At 46.9% G+C, this 17,167-nt stretch overlaps 1 protein-coding gene across 9 annotated transcripts in view; it reads left to right on the top strand.

Annotated features, from left to right (window-relative positions):
• Window positions 1-3,155: 3,155 nt before the first annotated feature.
• PDPR (pyruvate dehydrogenase phosphatase regulatory subunit) overlaps window positions 3,156-17,167 on the top strand; it is a 56,557-nt gene continuing 42,545 nt past the window's right edge. For 2 of the 9 annotated variants that reach the window (XM_053607492.1, XM_053607459.1), the window contains exons 1-3: window positions 3,182-3,246; window positions 10,533-10,577; window positions 11,897-12,158. In XM_053607492.1, coding sequence (XP_053463467.1) covers window positions 11,935-12,158 — 224 coding nt within the window. In that variant the 5' untranslated portion in view covers window positions 3,182-3,246; window positions 10,533-10,577; window positions 11,897-11,934. Of the gene's footprint in view, window positions 3,247-3,307; window positions 3,630-10,532; window positions 10,578-11,896; window positions 12,159-13,565; window positions 13,589-15,622; window positions 15,773-17,167 lie in introns of those variants that run through there. The other 7 variants (XM_053607484.1, XM_053607465.1, XM_053607476.1 and 4 more) reach the window with 7 other exon arrangements.

Raw genomic sequence — 17,167 nt, 5'->3', positions numbered from 1 at the left:
AGCCCAGGAGTTGGAGGTTGCTGTGAGCTGTGTGATGCCATGGCACTCTACCGAGGGCCATAAAGTGAGACTCTGTCTCTACATTAAAAAAAAAAAAAAAAAGAATCACACAAGGACACCTATGATCCTAGCACTCTGGGAGGCCAAGGTGGGAGGCTCACTTGAGCTCAGGAGTTTGAGACCAGCCTAAGTAAGAGTGAGACCCTGTCTCAACTAAAAATAGAAAAAAATTAGTCAGGCATTGTGGCAGATGCCTGTAACCCCAGCTACTCAGGAGGCCGAGACAGGAGGATTGTTTAAACCCAGGAGTTGAAGGTTGCTGTGAGCTATGTTGAGGCCATGGCACTCTAGTCTGGGCAACAGAGTGAGACTCTCTACCCACCCTCCGGAACAACTCAGACGTTTTATGGGAAAAGAGAAGCCAAAAACACAATAACACTTAATCCCCTTGAGAAATAGTGCATCAGTGGTTACAAGAGCCTACAAAGGACAAGACTCACTCTTGCTGATAGGAAGCTCAAGACTTAGCATTTTTAAGTGGAGGCTAATCACTGTGATGGGGGAAAGGAGGCAGGGAGAGATCTACACAGCTCATTCACTACTTACTACATTTAAACAGAATGGAATTAGTGTAGTAAGTACCACTTTACTTCATCCACCATCTTCTGCAGACAACCAGGTTTCTTAAATTCAAGTGCCTGAATATGGCATGACCCAGATGGCTCAATAAGAAAGCTTTTGGTGGCTCGGCGCCTGTAGCTCAAGCGGCTAAGGCACCAGCCACATACACCGGAGCTGACAGGTTCAAATCCAGCCCAGGCCTGCCAAACAACAATGACAACTACAACCAAAAAATGGCTGGGAGCTGTGGCCAGCGCCTGTAATCCCAGCTGCTTGGGAGGCTGAGGTAAGATAATCAACTTAAGGCCAGGAATTTGAGGTTGCTGTGAGTTGTAATGCCATGGCACTCTACCCAGGGTGATGGTTTGAGACTCTGTCTCCAAAAAAAAAAAAAAGAAAGCTTGTGACATTTTTCTCCCAAAATTGCCACATCTGGGCTCAGTGCCTTAGCCCAGTGCCTGGCCATGTGGTTAGGGCGCTGGCCACATGCACCAGGACTGGTGGGTTCAAACCTGGCCAGGGCCTGCTAGAACAATGACAGCAACAAAATAAAGCCGGGCATTGTGGTGGGCACCTGTAGTCCCAGCTACTTGGGAGGCTGAGGCAAGAGAATCGCTTGAGCCCAAGAGTTTGAGGTTACTGTGAGCTGTGACACCACAGCACTCTACCAGGGGTGACATAATGAGACTGTCTCAAAAAAAAAAAAATTGCCACATCTGGACATCAGGAAAAGCTTCCCCAATAGTTTGTCTCAGATGGCTCAGTCTCTTCTTTGTTGGACCTCAAGCAAACCGTAGTTAAATTAAACAGGAGCCCAGCACGTCTTGAACTTTATTTATTTTTTTTGAGACAGAGTCTCAAGCTGTCGCCCTGGGTAGAGTGCTGTAGTATCACAGCTCACAGCAACCTCCAACTCTTGGGCTTAAGCCATTCTCTTGCCTCAGCCTCCCAAGTAGCTGGGACTACAGGCGCCAGCAACAACGCCCAGCCATTTTTTTGTTGCAGTTGTCGTTTGTTGTTTTTTTTTTTTTTTTTTTTTAGCTGGCCCGGGCGGAGTTCGAACCTGCCAGCCTCAGTGTATGTGGCCGGCGCCCTACCCGCTGAGCTACCAGCGCTGCCCTTGAACTTTCATTTATCAATAACAACAGGCAGTGTGAGTCCTCCAGCAGCCAGACCTCATCTCGGCAGTCTTGTGTGAGTTGACTGGCCAGTAAGTGGGGTAGGTAAACTTTGTAGGCTATGGGCTAGCATGGTGACACAGGGATCCCTGGAGTTACACTGCCACTTCCTAAAGGCCGAAGCCCTTTCTTGTACACGGCTGGATCCCAGTATTCAGCACGGTACCTGGTCATAAGCTGTCAGCAATAAAACATAAGATTTGTTCGTGTAGGGAGATGGCACAGAATCCAAAGAATGGAAACTGGAGACAGTGCCCCAATATGCAATAATGACCGCATAGTTTTAGATCATTATCCACTTATACTTACTGGATGATGTGCCCTGCACTGTTCTAGGTGCTGAAAGGATAGCTGTGTATTAATGTGTATTAAGACTAAGATTCTGTCGAGGTCAAGCTTACACCAGTGGCAACGACAGTAAACAAAAACTATTTGAGATAGGGATGATTTCTCTTTTTTTTTTTTTGTAGAGACAGAGTCTCACTTTATCGCCCTTGGTGGAGTGCTGTGGCATCACACAGCTCACAGCAACCTCCAACTCCTGGGCTTAAGCAATTCTCTTGCCTCAGCCTCCCGAGTAGCTGGGACTACAGGCGCCCGCCACAACGCCCGGCTATTTTTTTGGTTGCAGTTTGGCCGGAGCGGGTTTGAACCCGCCACCCTCGGTATATGGGGCCGGCACCTTACCGACTGAGCCACAGGCGCCACCCAGGGATGAGTTCTCTAAAGGAAAATAAACCGGGCAATGTGAAGGAGTTAAAATAGGGGCAGGAAATCAGGCATGCCAATCCTGCCTCCAAGTCGGGCAGGGGCAGGCCCACAGAAAGGAATTCCGATCCGCTCTGCCCAAAACCGCCCAGAGCAACTTCCAAGAAACAGCATGACCGTTAGTTTAAAAAGCCTTTTTAGACTCTGGACTGCCTGTGGCTTTGGGCTGCAGACCTCTGTGGGGCAGGTGCCCTGGCCACACTTCACGGTAGAAAGAACCCGTGAGCTGCCCACACTCCAGTGGGCCTGCCGCCCTTCTCCGACGTCCTGGCTCCACTTGTCGGAATCAACTGAGGTCCGAAGTCCGAGCTGTAAAACGGCCTAGAAAGTCCGGGCCAGCAAATCACCTCCATCTTGGCTGGCTGCGCGGCACCGGGGGCGGAGCCTCGCGAGACCCAAACAATCCCACGTGGCAGGGGCAGGAGCTCCGTCATGACGTCACAGCGCGCTCGTGCGCGGCTGAGGTCACGTGCCGACCGTACCCTTGCCGTGGCGGCCGGAAAAGACGGAAGGTCGCAGTCTTTGGCTTCCCCGGAACTTTTTACTCCCTCTGCCCCGCCCCCTTCCCACCTCCAGTCCCCCCCCTTCCGGTCCGCCTAGACCCCCTGCAACCGCCGTGGCTGCTACCTCGCTTCCGCCAGGGTGTGACGGAACGCCGAGCCCGTCGGCGGCCCTTGAGGTAAGGAGACAGCTGCGGGGCCGCTCTGGCCTCCCGGTCCCCGCGCCCCGGGACTGCCGTGTGCCCCATTTCCTCTTAGTCTCGCCTACGAGTGTCCACTGCAGTTCCCACCCCAGGCGGTTCCGTCTCGTACTCTGAGGGAGGCAGGTCCCCATGCCGAGATTCTGTCCTGCCCCGGGGACCCTTGCTTGGCTGTCCCGGGGCCTGCGCACCTACTCTTCCAGGCGCTTGCACCTCACCCCTGTTGCCCGGGGCGGCCGGGATGACCTCGCTGTGGCCTCTCCCAGACTCCCCTCGGAATCGTACATCTCTGCAGCGCCGAGCCTACTGCGACTAGCTGGACATCTGTCTCTGCTGGTGGAATTGTTTTCCCGCGTTGAAACGTGCGTTCCGTTTGTGTTTTACTAACTAGTCAAACTGCTGCAGAATCTGGCGGAAGAAGTTACCTGGAAAAGTCTAGGCCAGGGTAGTGAGCTTGCTTCTTACGTTTGACCTTTGGGGAGTGATGTGTATGGTACTCAGATTTGAATTGGGAATCTCCAACTCCATCCGTAAGATGTCCGGGGATGGGTGGTGGTGGCGGACGAGGAGGAGCCAGCCCGAAGGGTACGCTTTTCCAGTGGTAGGAACTTGTATTAATTTCTTCAACTGCCATGATCACCTGATGCACTTGTTGAAAAACACAGCTTCCTGGACCAGCAGGATCAGAATCTGCAGAGGTGAAGCCTGGGAATCTGTTGTTTTTAAACAAGTGAGACACTGAGACTGCTGAGACATTGTGGGAAATGTGATAATCCGCCCATACCCATCCAGTCTTCCTTGTGACCAGCAGTTCTGTTGTGTACAGTATTATAACCAGGCAGAGGAGCAACTCTGTCAGGACGTTAGCTGTCGCTTTGCTCTTAGAAGAACAGATTTGAGCAGAGCCAGCTCCAGTCTTAAGGTTGTTTACCTAAAGTTATTCTTCTTACCAGGGAATGTTATACATTTTCCAGAACTTTAAAAAATATATAATTTGTTTTAAGTCATCTCTTGTGTTTTATTTCTTTGGCATCTTCCGTTTCTTCTCTAGCTTTGTATCGTTTGCTGTCAAGCTTTGCTTTAGTTTTGCTGCCAGACCTACTAGAATAGAGTCCGGTGCCTCTCTTTCCTTCCTTGTTTACTTTGAGTCCTTTTCTTCTGCACTTACCACTTCATTCTTTTGAAGGTCATGTCGGGCAGAGGGTCAGAAATCCTTTTCTTGGTTCTTAGCACTCCGAGCTTTTAACGTTGTCTATTCAACTTTTTTTTTTTTTTTTTTTTGAGACAGAGTCTCACTTTCTTGCCCCCAGTAGTGTGCTGTGACATCATAGCTCACAGTAACCTCAAATTCTTGGGCTTAAGCAGTTCTCTTGCCTCAGCCTCCCAAGTAGCTGGGACTATAGGTGCCTGCCACAACGCATTGCTATTTTTTAGAGATGGGGTCTCACTCTTGTTCAGGCTGGTGTCGAACTCTGTGAGCTCCAGCGATCCACTCACCTCGGCCTCCCAGAGTGCTAGGATTACAGGCATGAGCCACCATGCAGGGCCTGTCTATTCGGTTTTGAAATTTGTTTGTTACTAGGATTCTTCTGCCATCTTTGCAATTCCCAGTTTCCTGCTAGGGGAGGTTTTTTTATGGGTCTGTCCTCAGAGTTGCTTTTTCTTCACTCACCTGGTTTTATTTGAAAGGTAACATGGAGGCTTGGCGTCTGTGGCTCTAGTGGCTAAGGCGCCAGCCACATACACCTGAGCTGGCAGGTTCGAATCCAGCCCGGCCTGCCAAACAACAATGATGGCTGCAACCCAAAAATAGCCTGGTGTTGTGGTGGGCGCCTGTAGTCCCAGCTACTTGGGAGGCAGAGGCAGGAAACTTGCTTGAGCCCAGGAGTTGGAGGTTGCTGTGAGCTGTGATGCTACGGCACTCTACCCAGGATGACAGCTTGAGGCTCTGTCTCCAAAAAAATAAAAAGAAAGGTAACATGGAGTAATGATTAAATGACAGGCACTAGTATCAGACTGGCAGAGTTATAGTCCTAACACTGCCACTCACGGGTATTAAAGGACCTTGGGTGACTCCTTCACTTAACTGTGCCACAGTTTCTGCAAGTGTAGAACAGAACTGGTACTATCTACCTCAGAGGATTGTGAGGATTTGATTAGTCACATACATCAGCAATGTCTGACACATCTACCTATAAAAATACTAGCTTTTAAAAAATTCGAGTTTTAGCTATTCTGGGAGGGAAAATCATTGATTTTCATTTTTTCCCATCACCTTTGTTCTCTATTTTCATTCATGTACCAACATATATTTCCTAGGTGCCCCCACTGAGTGCTAGGAAAACAGAGCAAGTTATGATTCGCCTCTGTTCTCAGAGAGCTCCTTTATAATAGAGGAATAATAACTGCCACTTAATAGCTTCTTGGGTGCCAGTGGCATGTATCTTCTGCACTGTCTGATTTAGTCTTTGCAGCAACCGTGTGAGGAAGGTATTCCTAGTTTGTGTTACAGATGAGGACATGGAAGCACAGAGGTTCAGTAACTTGCTCAAAGTCGTATAGCTAATGAGGTGGGGGAGATTTTCTTTTCTTTTTTTTTTTTTTTTTTGTGCTTTTTGGCCGGGGCTGGGTTTGAACCCGCCACCTCCGGCATATGGGACTGGCGCCCTACTCCTTGAGCCACAGGCGCCGCCCGGTGGGGGAGATTTTCGAACTCAGATCTATTTGCCTCCAAATCCTGGATTTGGTTGGCTGTGTGGCTTTTCTGATTGGCAGGCTTATTGTTACACACTCTGGTAAGTTCTGTGCTGGGAGCAGTGCAGGGTATTATGGGAGAAAATAGAAGAGTCACCTAAGTGTTGTGGGTGTGGGGCAGGTGTCATATAAGATGTCAAAGAGGCTGCAACCTAAAGATTATCTTTATATGGGAGAGATGGCAGAAACAGACCTGGAGATGAAAGAGAAGATTCGTGTCTGACATGTGTGAGGAATTACAAGTAGTACAATCGGCTTGATCAGAATGTGAGAGGAGAGAAGAAAAGTGAGACCAGAGATCAGAAACCAGATTGCAGAGGATCTTGTACTTCGTATTAATGAGTTTGACTTTTTTCTTAGGGTATCAGAAAGTAATGGAAGCAGTATGAGAAGGGACATGAAATAAGATTTGTATTTTAGAAGAGTTGCTCAGTCTTCTATGTAAAGATCAGGGTGTGGAGGGGAAAATGATGTGCAGATCAGAGGCTGGCAGCCCTGCCAGGAAACTTATGCAGTCTCTGGAACAGGATGGTGATCTGGATGACAGGCAAAGATGGAGGTTTAGGATATAGATGTGTTAGGCATTGGTGATTGACTAGGTAGGGGAAATGAGAGAAGGGGCAGAGCCCAGGCTAATACCCAAGATTATAGTATGTGATGTTACTTAGGGGACAGAGGAAGTGAGGCAGGTTTGGAGACTGAGGAAGATGGGTTTACCTCATGATCACCTGTTTTACCTTTGGAATCCAGGTGGAGAAGGCCATTCCACAGCCAGATATGTAGGCCAGTGCTCAGGATTGTAGTGGTCATGGTAGAAAATGAAATCACCTTGGGAGAGCATGTGGAATGTGAAGAGAATCAGGCCTTAGAGAGTCCTGAGGGCCAGCAGCACATCAGGGTGGGCAGAGGCGAGAACATAACAAAGATGTGACCAGGGAAGTAGGTGTTAAATAAAACAAGGAAATTGTGAGGAGGAAGGAGTGATCCGTGGTATTAATTGCTGTGGAGAGGTCAAGTGTAATGATGCCAGGAAAGCGTCATTGGAGGTGTTCTTCCAGAGAGCAATGTCAGTGGAGAGAGTAGGATGGGGAAAAATGGAAAACAGAAAATAAAGGACCTGTTTCCATATATTACTTTATTACCAAGTGAAAGAGACAAATGTGATATGTATGTTAAGGATAAATTATTGCCTGAAAAGCCTGCCAGCAGACTACATTCCTACATTCACTAAATTATAAGAAAATAAAGACTTAAGATGAGGGTGGTGATGGGCAAGTGGACATCAGTGCAGCTCATTGCTACGAAAAATAAAAATTCTGAGAAAATACCATTAACGCTGTTGTTGGTTATCTGTGTGCTTAATTCTTCTGTATTTGAGTTTTTGCAAAGACCATAATTTTTATAATTTAGAATTCTTTTATTTTTTGTGGTTTTTGGCCGGGGCTGGGTTTGAACCCACCACCTCCGGCATATGGGACCGGCGCCCTACCCCTTGAGCCACAGGCGCCGCCCAAATTTAGAATTCTTAAAATTGAAAATTGCTAATTGGAGAAAGTTGTGGAACTTTTGTTTCATTTTCTTGGAGGGACTTGAACATATTAAGATTCTAAAGAAGGTGCGGAACAGCGGCTCACACCTATAATCCTAGCTCACCTATAATCCTAGCTCTCTGGAGGCTGAGGTGGGTGGGTCACTTGAGCTCAGGAGTTCAAGACCAGCCTGAGCAAGAGCGAGACCTCTGTCTCTAAAAATAGCCAGGCATTGTGTGGGACATTATAATCCCAGCTACTGAGGAGACTGAAGCAAGAGGATTGCTCAAGCCTGAGAGTTTGAGATTGCCTTGAGCTATGATGCCACATCCCTCTACCAAGGGTGACAAAATAAGATTCCGTCTCAAAAAAAAAAAAAAATGCTGAAGAAAAAGAGCCAGAAGGGAGGGAAACATTGTAGGTACATGAAAGAGAGGACAGTGATGGAAGTAGGGTCCAGAGAAGGGCTGGCTAAGGTGATTCATGCCTGTAATCCTACCACTCTAGAAACCAGAGCTAGGGGGATTGCTTGAGGCCTGGGGTTCAAGACCAGTTTGAGCAATGTAGTGAGACCTCGTCTCTCCATAAAAAATTCAGCCAGATGGTGGCCTGTGCCTGTAGTCCTAGCTACTGGGGAGGCTGAGGCAGGAAGATGGCTTGAGCTTGAGGTTACGGTGAGCTATGAAGACACCACTGCACTCTATTCTAGACTGAGTGATGGACCAAGATCCAGTCTCACCCCCAACCCCCCCAAAATGGGATGGAACACCCATGGAGCGATTAGCTTTCAGTGGAATGAAAGAAAGATGGTTGCAGATGCAAGTAAGTTTACAGGAAGGGTTTTAGGGATTGAGATGTGACACATCATGGTCACACTTGTTCTGTATAACTTCATTGTGTCTTTCTCCAAATCTTATTCTCCAATGCTTAGCTTACATCTTATTGGGTTGGGGGGAGGAGGTATCGCTGTTGCCCAGGCTGGAGTGCAGTGGTACAGTCATAGCTGCTGTAACCTTAAATTTTGGGACTCAACTGATCCTCCTCTGTCAGCCTTCTGAGTAGCTGGGACTACAGATGTGTGCTACCACTCTTGGCTAATTTTTTTTTTTGTTTGTTTGTTTTGAGACAGAGCCTCAAGCTGTCCCCCTGGGTAGAGTGCCGTGGCATCACAGCTCACAGCAACCTCCAACTCCTGGGCTCAAGCGATTCTCCTGCCTCAGCCTCCCAAGTAGCTGGGACACAGGTGCCCACCACAACGCCCAGCTCTTTTTTTGCTGCAGCTGTCATTGTTGTTTGGCGGGTCCGGGCTGGATTCGAACCTGCCAGGTTAGGTGTACGTGGCTGACGCCTTAGCCGCTTGAGCCACAGGCGCCGAGCCTCTTGGCTAATTTTTTATTTTAATTTTTTTTTTTTCTGTAGAGACAGGGTCTCACTTTATGGCCCTCGGTAGAGTGCTGTGGCCTCACACAGCTCACAGCAACCTCCAACTCCTGGGCTTAAGCGATTCTCTTGCCTCAGCCTCCCGAGCAGCTGGGACTACAGGCGCCTGCCACAACGCCCGGCTGTTTTTTGGTTGCAGTTTGGCTGGGGCAGAGTTTGAACCCGCCACCCTCGGTATATGGGGCTGGCGCCTTACCAACTGAGCCACAGGCACCGCCCTTATTTTAATTTTTTATAGAAACAAGGTTCCTCCTATGTTGCCCAGGTCTCAAACCTGTGTTTTTAAACTCCTGGCCTCAAATGATCTTGCTTTGGCCTTCCAAAGTGCTGGAATTACAGGTGCATTTAGGCACCTGGCCTACATTCTACTTTGTGTATGATCCTTTCCTTGATGGCCTGAGCCTTTGCTTTTTCCTTTTTCAACTTACAGTTATTGTTTTGTAGATATGTGTGCTTTGTCACTACCTGTGACTTATGTTTGTGTGAATGATAACCCTAACATGGCTAGTAACTCTTCATGTCCAGGAAGAGACATTAATACTTAAATTCCCACTGAATCACCTGTGGAAACATGAGGTGTGCCATCTTTTCCGTAGGCCCTGGATCACATCTCTTATTACCTTCTGAAAGACTTCGTTATTTATTATTGCCTCTCCTTTCTAATCGTCTCTGTTTTGGGTCATTCCCTCCAGCAGTGGCAGTGAACATTCGTAATATCTTCCATCTATAAAAACAATCTTGCTCTACTCCCCATTCTTCTCTCACTTCTGGGTCATTTTTCTGCTCTTCTTCAGAGCAAAATATGAAAAAAGGCTCGGTGCCCATAGCGTAGTGGTTATGGCGCTGGCCACATGCACTGAGGGTGGTGGGTTCGAACCCAGCCCAGGCCTGTTAGACAACAATGACAACTGCAGCAACAAAAAACAAAAAAAACGGTGTGGTGTTGTGGCAGGTGCCTGTAGTCCCAGCTACTTCGGAGGCTGAGGCAAGAGAACTGCTTGAGCCCAAGAGTTTGAGGTTGCTATGAGCTGTGATGCCACAGCACTCACCCAGGTTAACAGCTTAAGACTCTGTCTCAAAAAATAAAATAAAATGAAGCCGTCTCTACACCCTCATTTCCTTTATTTTTCAGTTTACACTAGCCTGCATTTCATCCTTACCACTCCCCTGAAAATGTCCATTTTGAGGACATCAAGGACCTTTGCGTTGTCAAATGCCTCTGGACACTTGTTTATCTTCCCCAGCCCCTTAACACTATCTGTAGTTAACCACTTGCTAACAGTTCCCTGTCTTGGTCTGTGAGGCACCTCTGCCTGCTTTTCTTTCTACCATACCAAGCCCTCTTTCTCTTCTTTAGCCAATTCTCTGTTTATCTGGACACTCTGAGTCTGCTGCAGTGTTTGGTCCTAGTCTGTAGTCCTTCCTTTCTCTTCCGAGTGTGTGAGTGCCAGGGCCCCTCAGAGTTCATGTTCCCCTCTGAATACTAGGGGTCTAAATGTCATGTGTCTACTAATGACCCCGAGCCTTTTCCTCCCTTTTCAGGCTTGTATGTTCAGCTGCTGCTTAGTGTTTGCACTTAGTTGTCTGGTGAGTATCTCACACTTAACGTATCTGAAAACATATGACTGTACACACAGCCCCTCACTCATTCTCCTTCCTGCCTCTCTGCTTCCTTCTTCCCTCCTCCTTCCTACCTTTCATGCTTAACCCAGAAGCTTAACTATCCTCCTTCTTTCTCCTTTTTCAACTTTCTTTCTTGTCTCACTTTGTTGACCTTGGTAGAGTGCCATGGGGTCATAGCACACAGCAACCTTAAACTCTTGGGCTCAAGAGATTCTCTTGCCTCAGCCTCCCGAATACCTGGAACTATAGTTACACCTGCCACAACACCCAGTTGTTTTTAGAGACGAGGTCTCGCTCTGAATCTGGCTGTTCTTGAACCCTTGACCTCAGGCAGTCCACCCGCCTTGGCCGCCCAGAGTGCTAGGAGCCACTGTGTCTGGCCCTCTTTCCCCCCCTTTTTCCAGCTTTCATATCCAGTTTGTTGGCAAGTAAGTTCTGTCATTTCTATTCCCAAAACAATCCAGTCATTTTTGTGACTCCACTGCCACCATCTTTTTTTTTTTCGTTTTTGGCTGGGGCCGGGTTTGAACCCACCACCCCTGATATATGGGGCCAGCACCCTACCCCTTGAGCCACAGGCACCACCTTCACTGCCACCATCCTTGTAAGCCAACATGATAATTGCCCTTGCACTACTGCAGTAGTTTCCGAACTCGTCTCTGTTTTTCCTGTTTCTACCATCTTCTCTCCACTGTGGAGCCAGATTGTTCTTTGAAAAACATTCCAGATCATTTCATTTTCCTCCTTTATCAAGTGGTATAAAATTCCAGCTGCTGTGGTGACAGTCGAAGGCTCAATATAATTGGTTTCTGCTGCCACTCCAGCATAGATTTAGATTGTTCCCCCTCACTCACCATGTTGTGCACACACTGGTCTCTTTTTTGTTCTTGGCTTCATCATGGTCCATTTTATCTCAGGGCCTTTGCATATACCCATCCCTCTGTGTGAAACACACATAGCTGGTTCCTTCTCATCCATCAGGCCTCATCAAATACCACTTCTTTGGAGGCCTTTCCTGACTACACTATTTTATATATGCCCATAGTTACTCTATCACATTACCTTTATTTACTCGTTTTATTTGTGTATTAATTGCCAAATGTAAGTTTCATAAAGGCAGGGACTTCATACTATTATTCACTGCTTTATATACATAGCAGGGTATTTGAAGCTGTGTAGACCCTCAGATATTTACTGAATGAATGATTACTGTTCTTTGCTAAATTCTTTTTTTGTTAATTTATATTAAGTGCAATGAAATATGCTTGGTTTTCTCTGTCTAGTTTGAATTCTTGAAATCTCCCAGTTGGAGTCAGACGTGATGTTCTACCGGTTGCTGTCGATTGTCCAAAGACAAAGAACCAATCCCAGATGGCAGAATTGGTGCTCAGCAAGAAGCAGCGTGTCTGCTGCCGAGGCACATTCTGTCGCCCTGCCCACCCAGACACAGGTGGTCATCTGTGGAGGTGGAGTCATGGGAACATCCGTGGCCTATCACCTCTCCAAAATGGGGTGGAAGGATATTGTCCTTCTGGAGCAGGGCAGGTAAGGATCAAACTGGACTTGGCCTGTGGTTGTGCTGTATTGAAAGAAATTTTTTTTTTCGTGGAGACTGTCTTGGTGTGTTACCCAGGGTAGTCTCTTAACTACTAGCCTGAAGTGATCCTCCAGTGATCCTCGTGCTTTAGCCTCCTAAAGTGCTGGGATTATAGCTGTGAGCCACTGCACTAATTATATATAAGGCTTTCTAATTCCATCTCATTGTATTTTCTACCCTGTGTTTTCATTATTATTTTTTTTTTTTGTAGAGACAGAGTCTCACTGTACCGCCCTCGGGTAGAGTGCCGTGGCGTTACACAGCTCACAGCAACCTCTAACTCTTAGGCTTACTCGATTCTCTTGCCTCAGCCTCCCGAGCAGCTGGGACTACAGGCGCCTGCCACAACGCCCGGCTATTTTTTGTTGCAGTTTGGCCGGGACTGGGTTTGAACCCGCCACCCTCGGTATATGGGGCCGGCGCCCTACTCACTGAGCCACAGGTGCCGCCCGTGTTTTCATTATTTTAAACTATTTTATTTTTTGAGACAGAGTCTCACTATGTCACCCTCAATAGAGTGCTGTGGCACCGTAGCTCACAGTAACCTCAAACTCTTCGGCTTAAAAGATTCTGTTGCCTCAGCCTCCCAAGTAGCTGGAACTATAGGCGCCCGCCACAATGCCTGACTATTTTTTTGTTGCAGTTATCATTGTTGTTTAGCTGGCCGGGGCTGGGTTTGAACCTGCCAGCCTGGGTGTATATGGCTGGTGCCATAACCACTGTGCTACAGGCACCGTCCTAGAACCGTTTCAGATATACAGATAACTTATGAAGATAGTGTAGCGTTTCCATATACCACACGTGCACTATTGTTTTTTTTTGTTTTTTTTTTTTTTGTAGAGACAGAGTCTCACTGTACCGGCCCTCGGGTAGAGTGCCGTGGCGTCACACGGCTCACAGCAACCTCTTAACTCTTGGGCTTACGCGATTCTCTTGCCTCAGCCTCCCGAGCAGCTGGGACTACAGGCGCCCGCCACAACGCCCGGCTATTTTTTGGTTGCAGTTTGGCCGGGGCTGGGTTTGAACCCGCCACCCTCGGCATATGGGGCTGGCGCCCTACTCACTGAGCCACAGGCGCCGCCCAACACATGCACTATTGTTAATATCTTATGTTACTGTGAACGTTTCAGTTAGTAAACCAGTATTGATACTTAGTGTTAACTAAAGTTCATATCTTACTCAGATTTTTCACTTTTTCCCTAGTTTCCTTTTTCTATTCCATGATCCTATCTAGGGATCCTTAGAAATCTCCTTTTGAAGATAACTTTAGCATCAGGTTCTAGTAGGGAGAGGTTTATTTCTTTGTACTTTCAGACCCAGTAAGCATAACCCTGCAGTGGATATTATAGTGGTATGGAAAACGGAGCTGGAGATAAAAGTAATGAGTTAAGTGGTTACATTTGTTGTCAGAGAACTGCTTTCCTATTGAAGGCGAATCTTATCAGACCAACATATGTTACTGCCTTTTCTGATAGTCTTCTCTATGCCAGGCCTTCAGTTTCTTATTTAATCAAGACATTTTAATGATCTTACTGAATGTGTGGTACTCCCTGTTTTTGATTATAGCATGTCAGGAAAACTGATTACCTGAGTTCACAAGTTCGAGACCAGCCTGAGCAAAAGTGAGACCCGGTCTCTAGTTAAAATAGAAAAACTGAGGCAAGAGGATCACTTGAGCCCAAAAGTTAGAGGTTGTGAGCTATGACGCCATGGTACTCTACCCAAGATGACGGCTTAAGACTCTGTCTCAAAAATGAATAAATAAAATAAAATAAAATAGTTTCGCCTTAGTTGAGCATGATGGTACATGCCTGTAATTCCAGCTAAGGCAGGAGGCTTGCTTGAACCCAGGTGTTTCAGTGAGCTGTGATTGCAGCACTACACTCTAGCCTAGGTTACAAGGTGAGATCTCATCTCTAAGAAAAAAAAACTTTTTTTAACATATGCCTCAACAATGGCTTGTGAAATGAATGGTTTTACGTTTCCCTTCTCCATCTCTAGTATTGTCCTCATAGATCAGTGGTTCTCAAATCTGGCTGCACATTAGAACCATCTAAGGAGCTTCTAACAAATACCAATGCCTGGTCCTCTTCCCAAAACAAAGCAGAATCTCTAGGGGTGAGCCCACACATCAGTATTTTAAAAATACCCAAGGGAGGGCGGCACCTGTGGCTCAGTGGGTAGGGTGTCAGTCCTATATACCAAGGGTGGCAGGTTCAAACCTGGCCCCAGTCAAACTGCAACAAAAAAATAGCTGGGTGTTGTGGTAGGCACCTGTAGTCCCAGCTACTCGGAAAGCTGAGGCAGGAGAATCGCCTAAGCCCAGGAGCTGTGTGACGCCACAGCACTCAACCGAAGGCAATAAAGTGAGACTCTGTCTCTACAAAAAAAAATAACCAAGGGATTCTAATGTCCACCCAAAGGTAGGAGCCACAGTCAGAGCACTTAGGGAGCACTATCCTAGCAGATGTATGTCATCACAGCTATCAGCACTGTCCACCAGCCAGAGTTAATGGAACTCCCACACAGGGTAGAAGCTCTATACAGTGGCTATACATTAATTAACAAAAATTTTCAAAAAATCTATCTTAGAAAACTGACAATCTGATGTGAGAAATAGAATCATTAGAATAAAACAGTAAACTCAAGTGACAAAAACCTGACACAGGGCGGCGCCTGTGGCTCAGTCAGTAAGGCGCTGGCCCCATATACCAAGGGTGGCGGGTTCAAACCCGGCCCCGGCCAAACTGCAACCAAAAAATAGCCGGGCATTGTGGCGGGCGCCTGTAGTCCCAGCTACTCGGGAGGCTGAGGCAAGAGAATCGCTTAGGCCCAGGAGTTGGAGGTTGCTGTGAGCTGTGTGAGGCCACGGCACTCTACTGAGGGCTATAAAGTGAGATTCTGTCTCTACAAAAAAAAAAACCTGACACAGGTGGTGGTCTACTGAGTGCTAAATAATTTGAGGGCAGTGACCTGCTTTCACCCCTACCTGCTTTCTTGACTTACGGGTTCCTTGCAAAACTGAGTTTTGGGGCCCAGCATTACTAGAGCTTTTTATGCTTTTTTACCTGCCACAAATTGGATAATTTTTTTCAATTTAAATTTCACTTTTTTTTTTTAGAGACAGTCTCGCTTTGTCACCCTCAGTTAGGGTATGGTGGCATCATAGCTCACAGCAACCTCAAACTCTTGGGCTCAAGTGATCCTCTTTCCTTACAGCCTCCCAAATAGCTGGGACTACAGCCACCCGCCACAACACCTGGTTATTTTTAGAAATGAAGTCTCAGTCTATCTAGCTCAGACTGGTCTTGAACCTGGGAACTCAGGCAGTCCACCTACTTTCGCCTCCCAGAGTGCTAGGATTACAGATGTGACCCACCGCGCCCTGTAAATTTTACTTATTTTTAAATAGGCAATGTATTTGTATGATTCGGAATTGAAAATATGTCAAGGAGTACACAGAGGAAAGCCTCACATACCTGACCTCTATCTACAAGTTTCCTTCTTTGGAGGGAGACAAGTTCCAGATACGTTCTGTACATACGTAAGCAAATGTGTATTGGTAGGTATTAGATGTCTATATGGATATTCTCCCGCCCCCCACCCTTTTTTTTGAGACAGAGTCTCACTATGTCACCTTGGGTTGAGTGCTGTGGCATCATTGTAGCTCACAGCAATGTCAAAGTCTTGGGACTCAAGTGACCCTCTTGCCTCAGCCTCCCAAATACCTGGGACTACAGGTGCCTGCCATGACTTCCCACTAGATTTTTCTAATTTTAGTAGATATGGGGTCTGGAACTCCTGAGCTCTAGTGATTGGCTGGTCTCAGCTTCCCAGAGTGCTAGGATTACAGGCATGAGCTGCTATGCCCAGCCCGTTTTGTTGCCTTTTTTAAATAGACAGTAATATGCCTTAAACACTGTTCCTCATTTTTTTTTCGTAACAGTGTTCCATATTGGTGCATAAAGAGCTTCTAATTCTTTTTTTTGGAGACAGAGTCTCACTTTGTAGCCCTCTGTAGAGTACTGTGGCATCATAGCTCACAGCATAGTTCAACCTCTTGGGCTCAAGCCATCCTCTTGCTTCAGCCTGCCATACAGTAGCTAGGATTATAGGTGCCAGCCACAACGCGGGGCTATTTTTACAGATGAGGTCTTGCTTTGGCTCAGGCTGGTCTCGAACTCGTGAGCTCAGGCAATCCACCCTCCTTGGCCTCCCAAGTGCTGGGATTATAGGTGTGAGCCACTGTACCCAACCTCTAATTCTTTCTATATAGCTGCATTACATTGAATAGATGAACTCCCAGATTTTATTTTATTTTATTTTATTTTTAGGTTTTTTTTTTTTTGTAGAGACAGAGTCTCACTGTACCGCCCTCGGGTTGAGTGCTGTGGTGTCACACGGCTCACAGCAACCTCTAACTCTTGGGCTTAGGCAATTCTCTTGCCTCAGCCTCCCGAGCAGCTGGGACTACAGGTGCCCACCACAACGCCCGGCTATTTTTTTTTGTTGTTGCAGTTTGGCCGGGGCTGGGTTTGAACCCGCCACCCTCGGCATATGGGGCCGGCGCCCTACTCACTGAGCCACAGGCGCCGCCGCTATTTTATTTTTTTAATAAAAAAATTAAAAAAAAAAAGAATCGATCAAGTGATTCTCTTGCTTCAGCTTCGCAGTAGCTGGAACTACAGGCGTCCACCACAATGCCCGGCTGTTTTTTTGTTAGTGTTATTGTTTAGCAGACCCTGGATGTGTTCAAACCTACCAGGCCTGGTGCATGTGGCTGGCGCCCTAACCACTGAGCTACAGGTGTTGAGCCTAACTCCCAGATTTTAAATCAGTACCATGTCAGTGACCATTTAGGTTGTTTCCATCTTTTCATATTATAAATAACATTATACTGTAACGAGAAACCTTAAACTTACATTCACAGATATGTGAATCTACCTAATAGCATTTC

This window comes from Nycticebus coucang, chromosome 2 (genome assembly GCF_027406575.1).
Source record: "Nycticebus coucang isolate mNycCou1 chromosome 2, mNycCou1.pri, whole genome shotgun sequence".
NCBI classification, from domain to species: domain Eukaryota; kingdom Metazoa; phylum Chordata; class Mammalia; order Primates; family Lorisidae; genus Nycticebus; species Nycticebus coucang.
The sequence above is the reverse complement of the archived record's forward strand: the minus strand, read 5'-3'. Positions and strand labels throughout refer to the sequence as shown.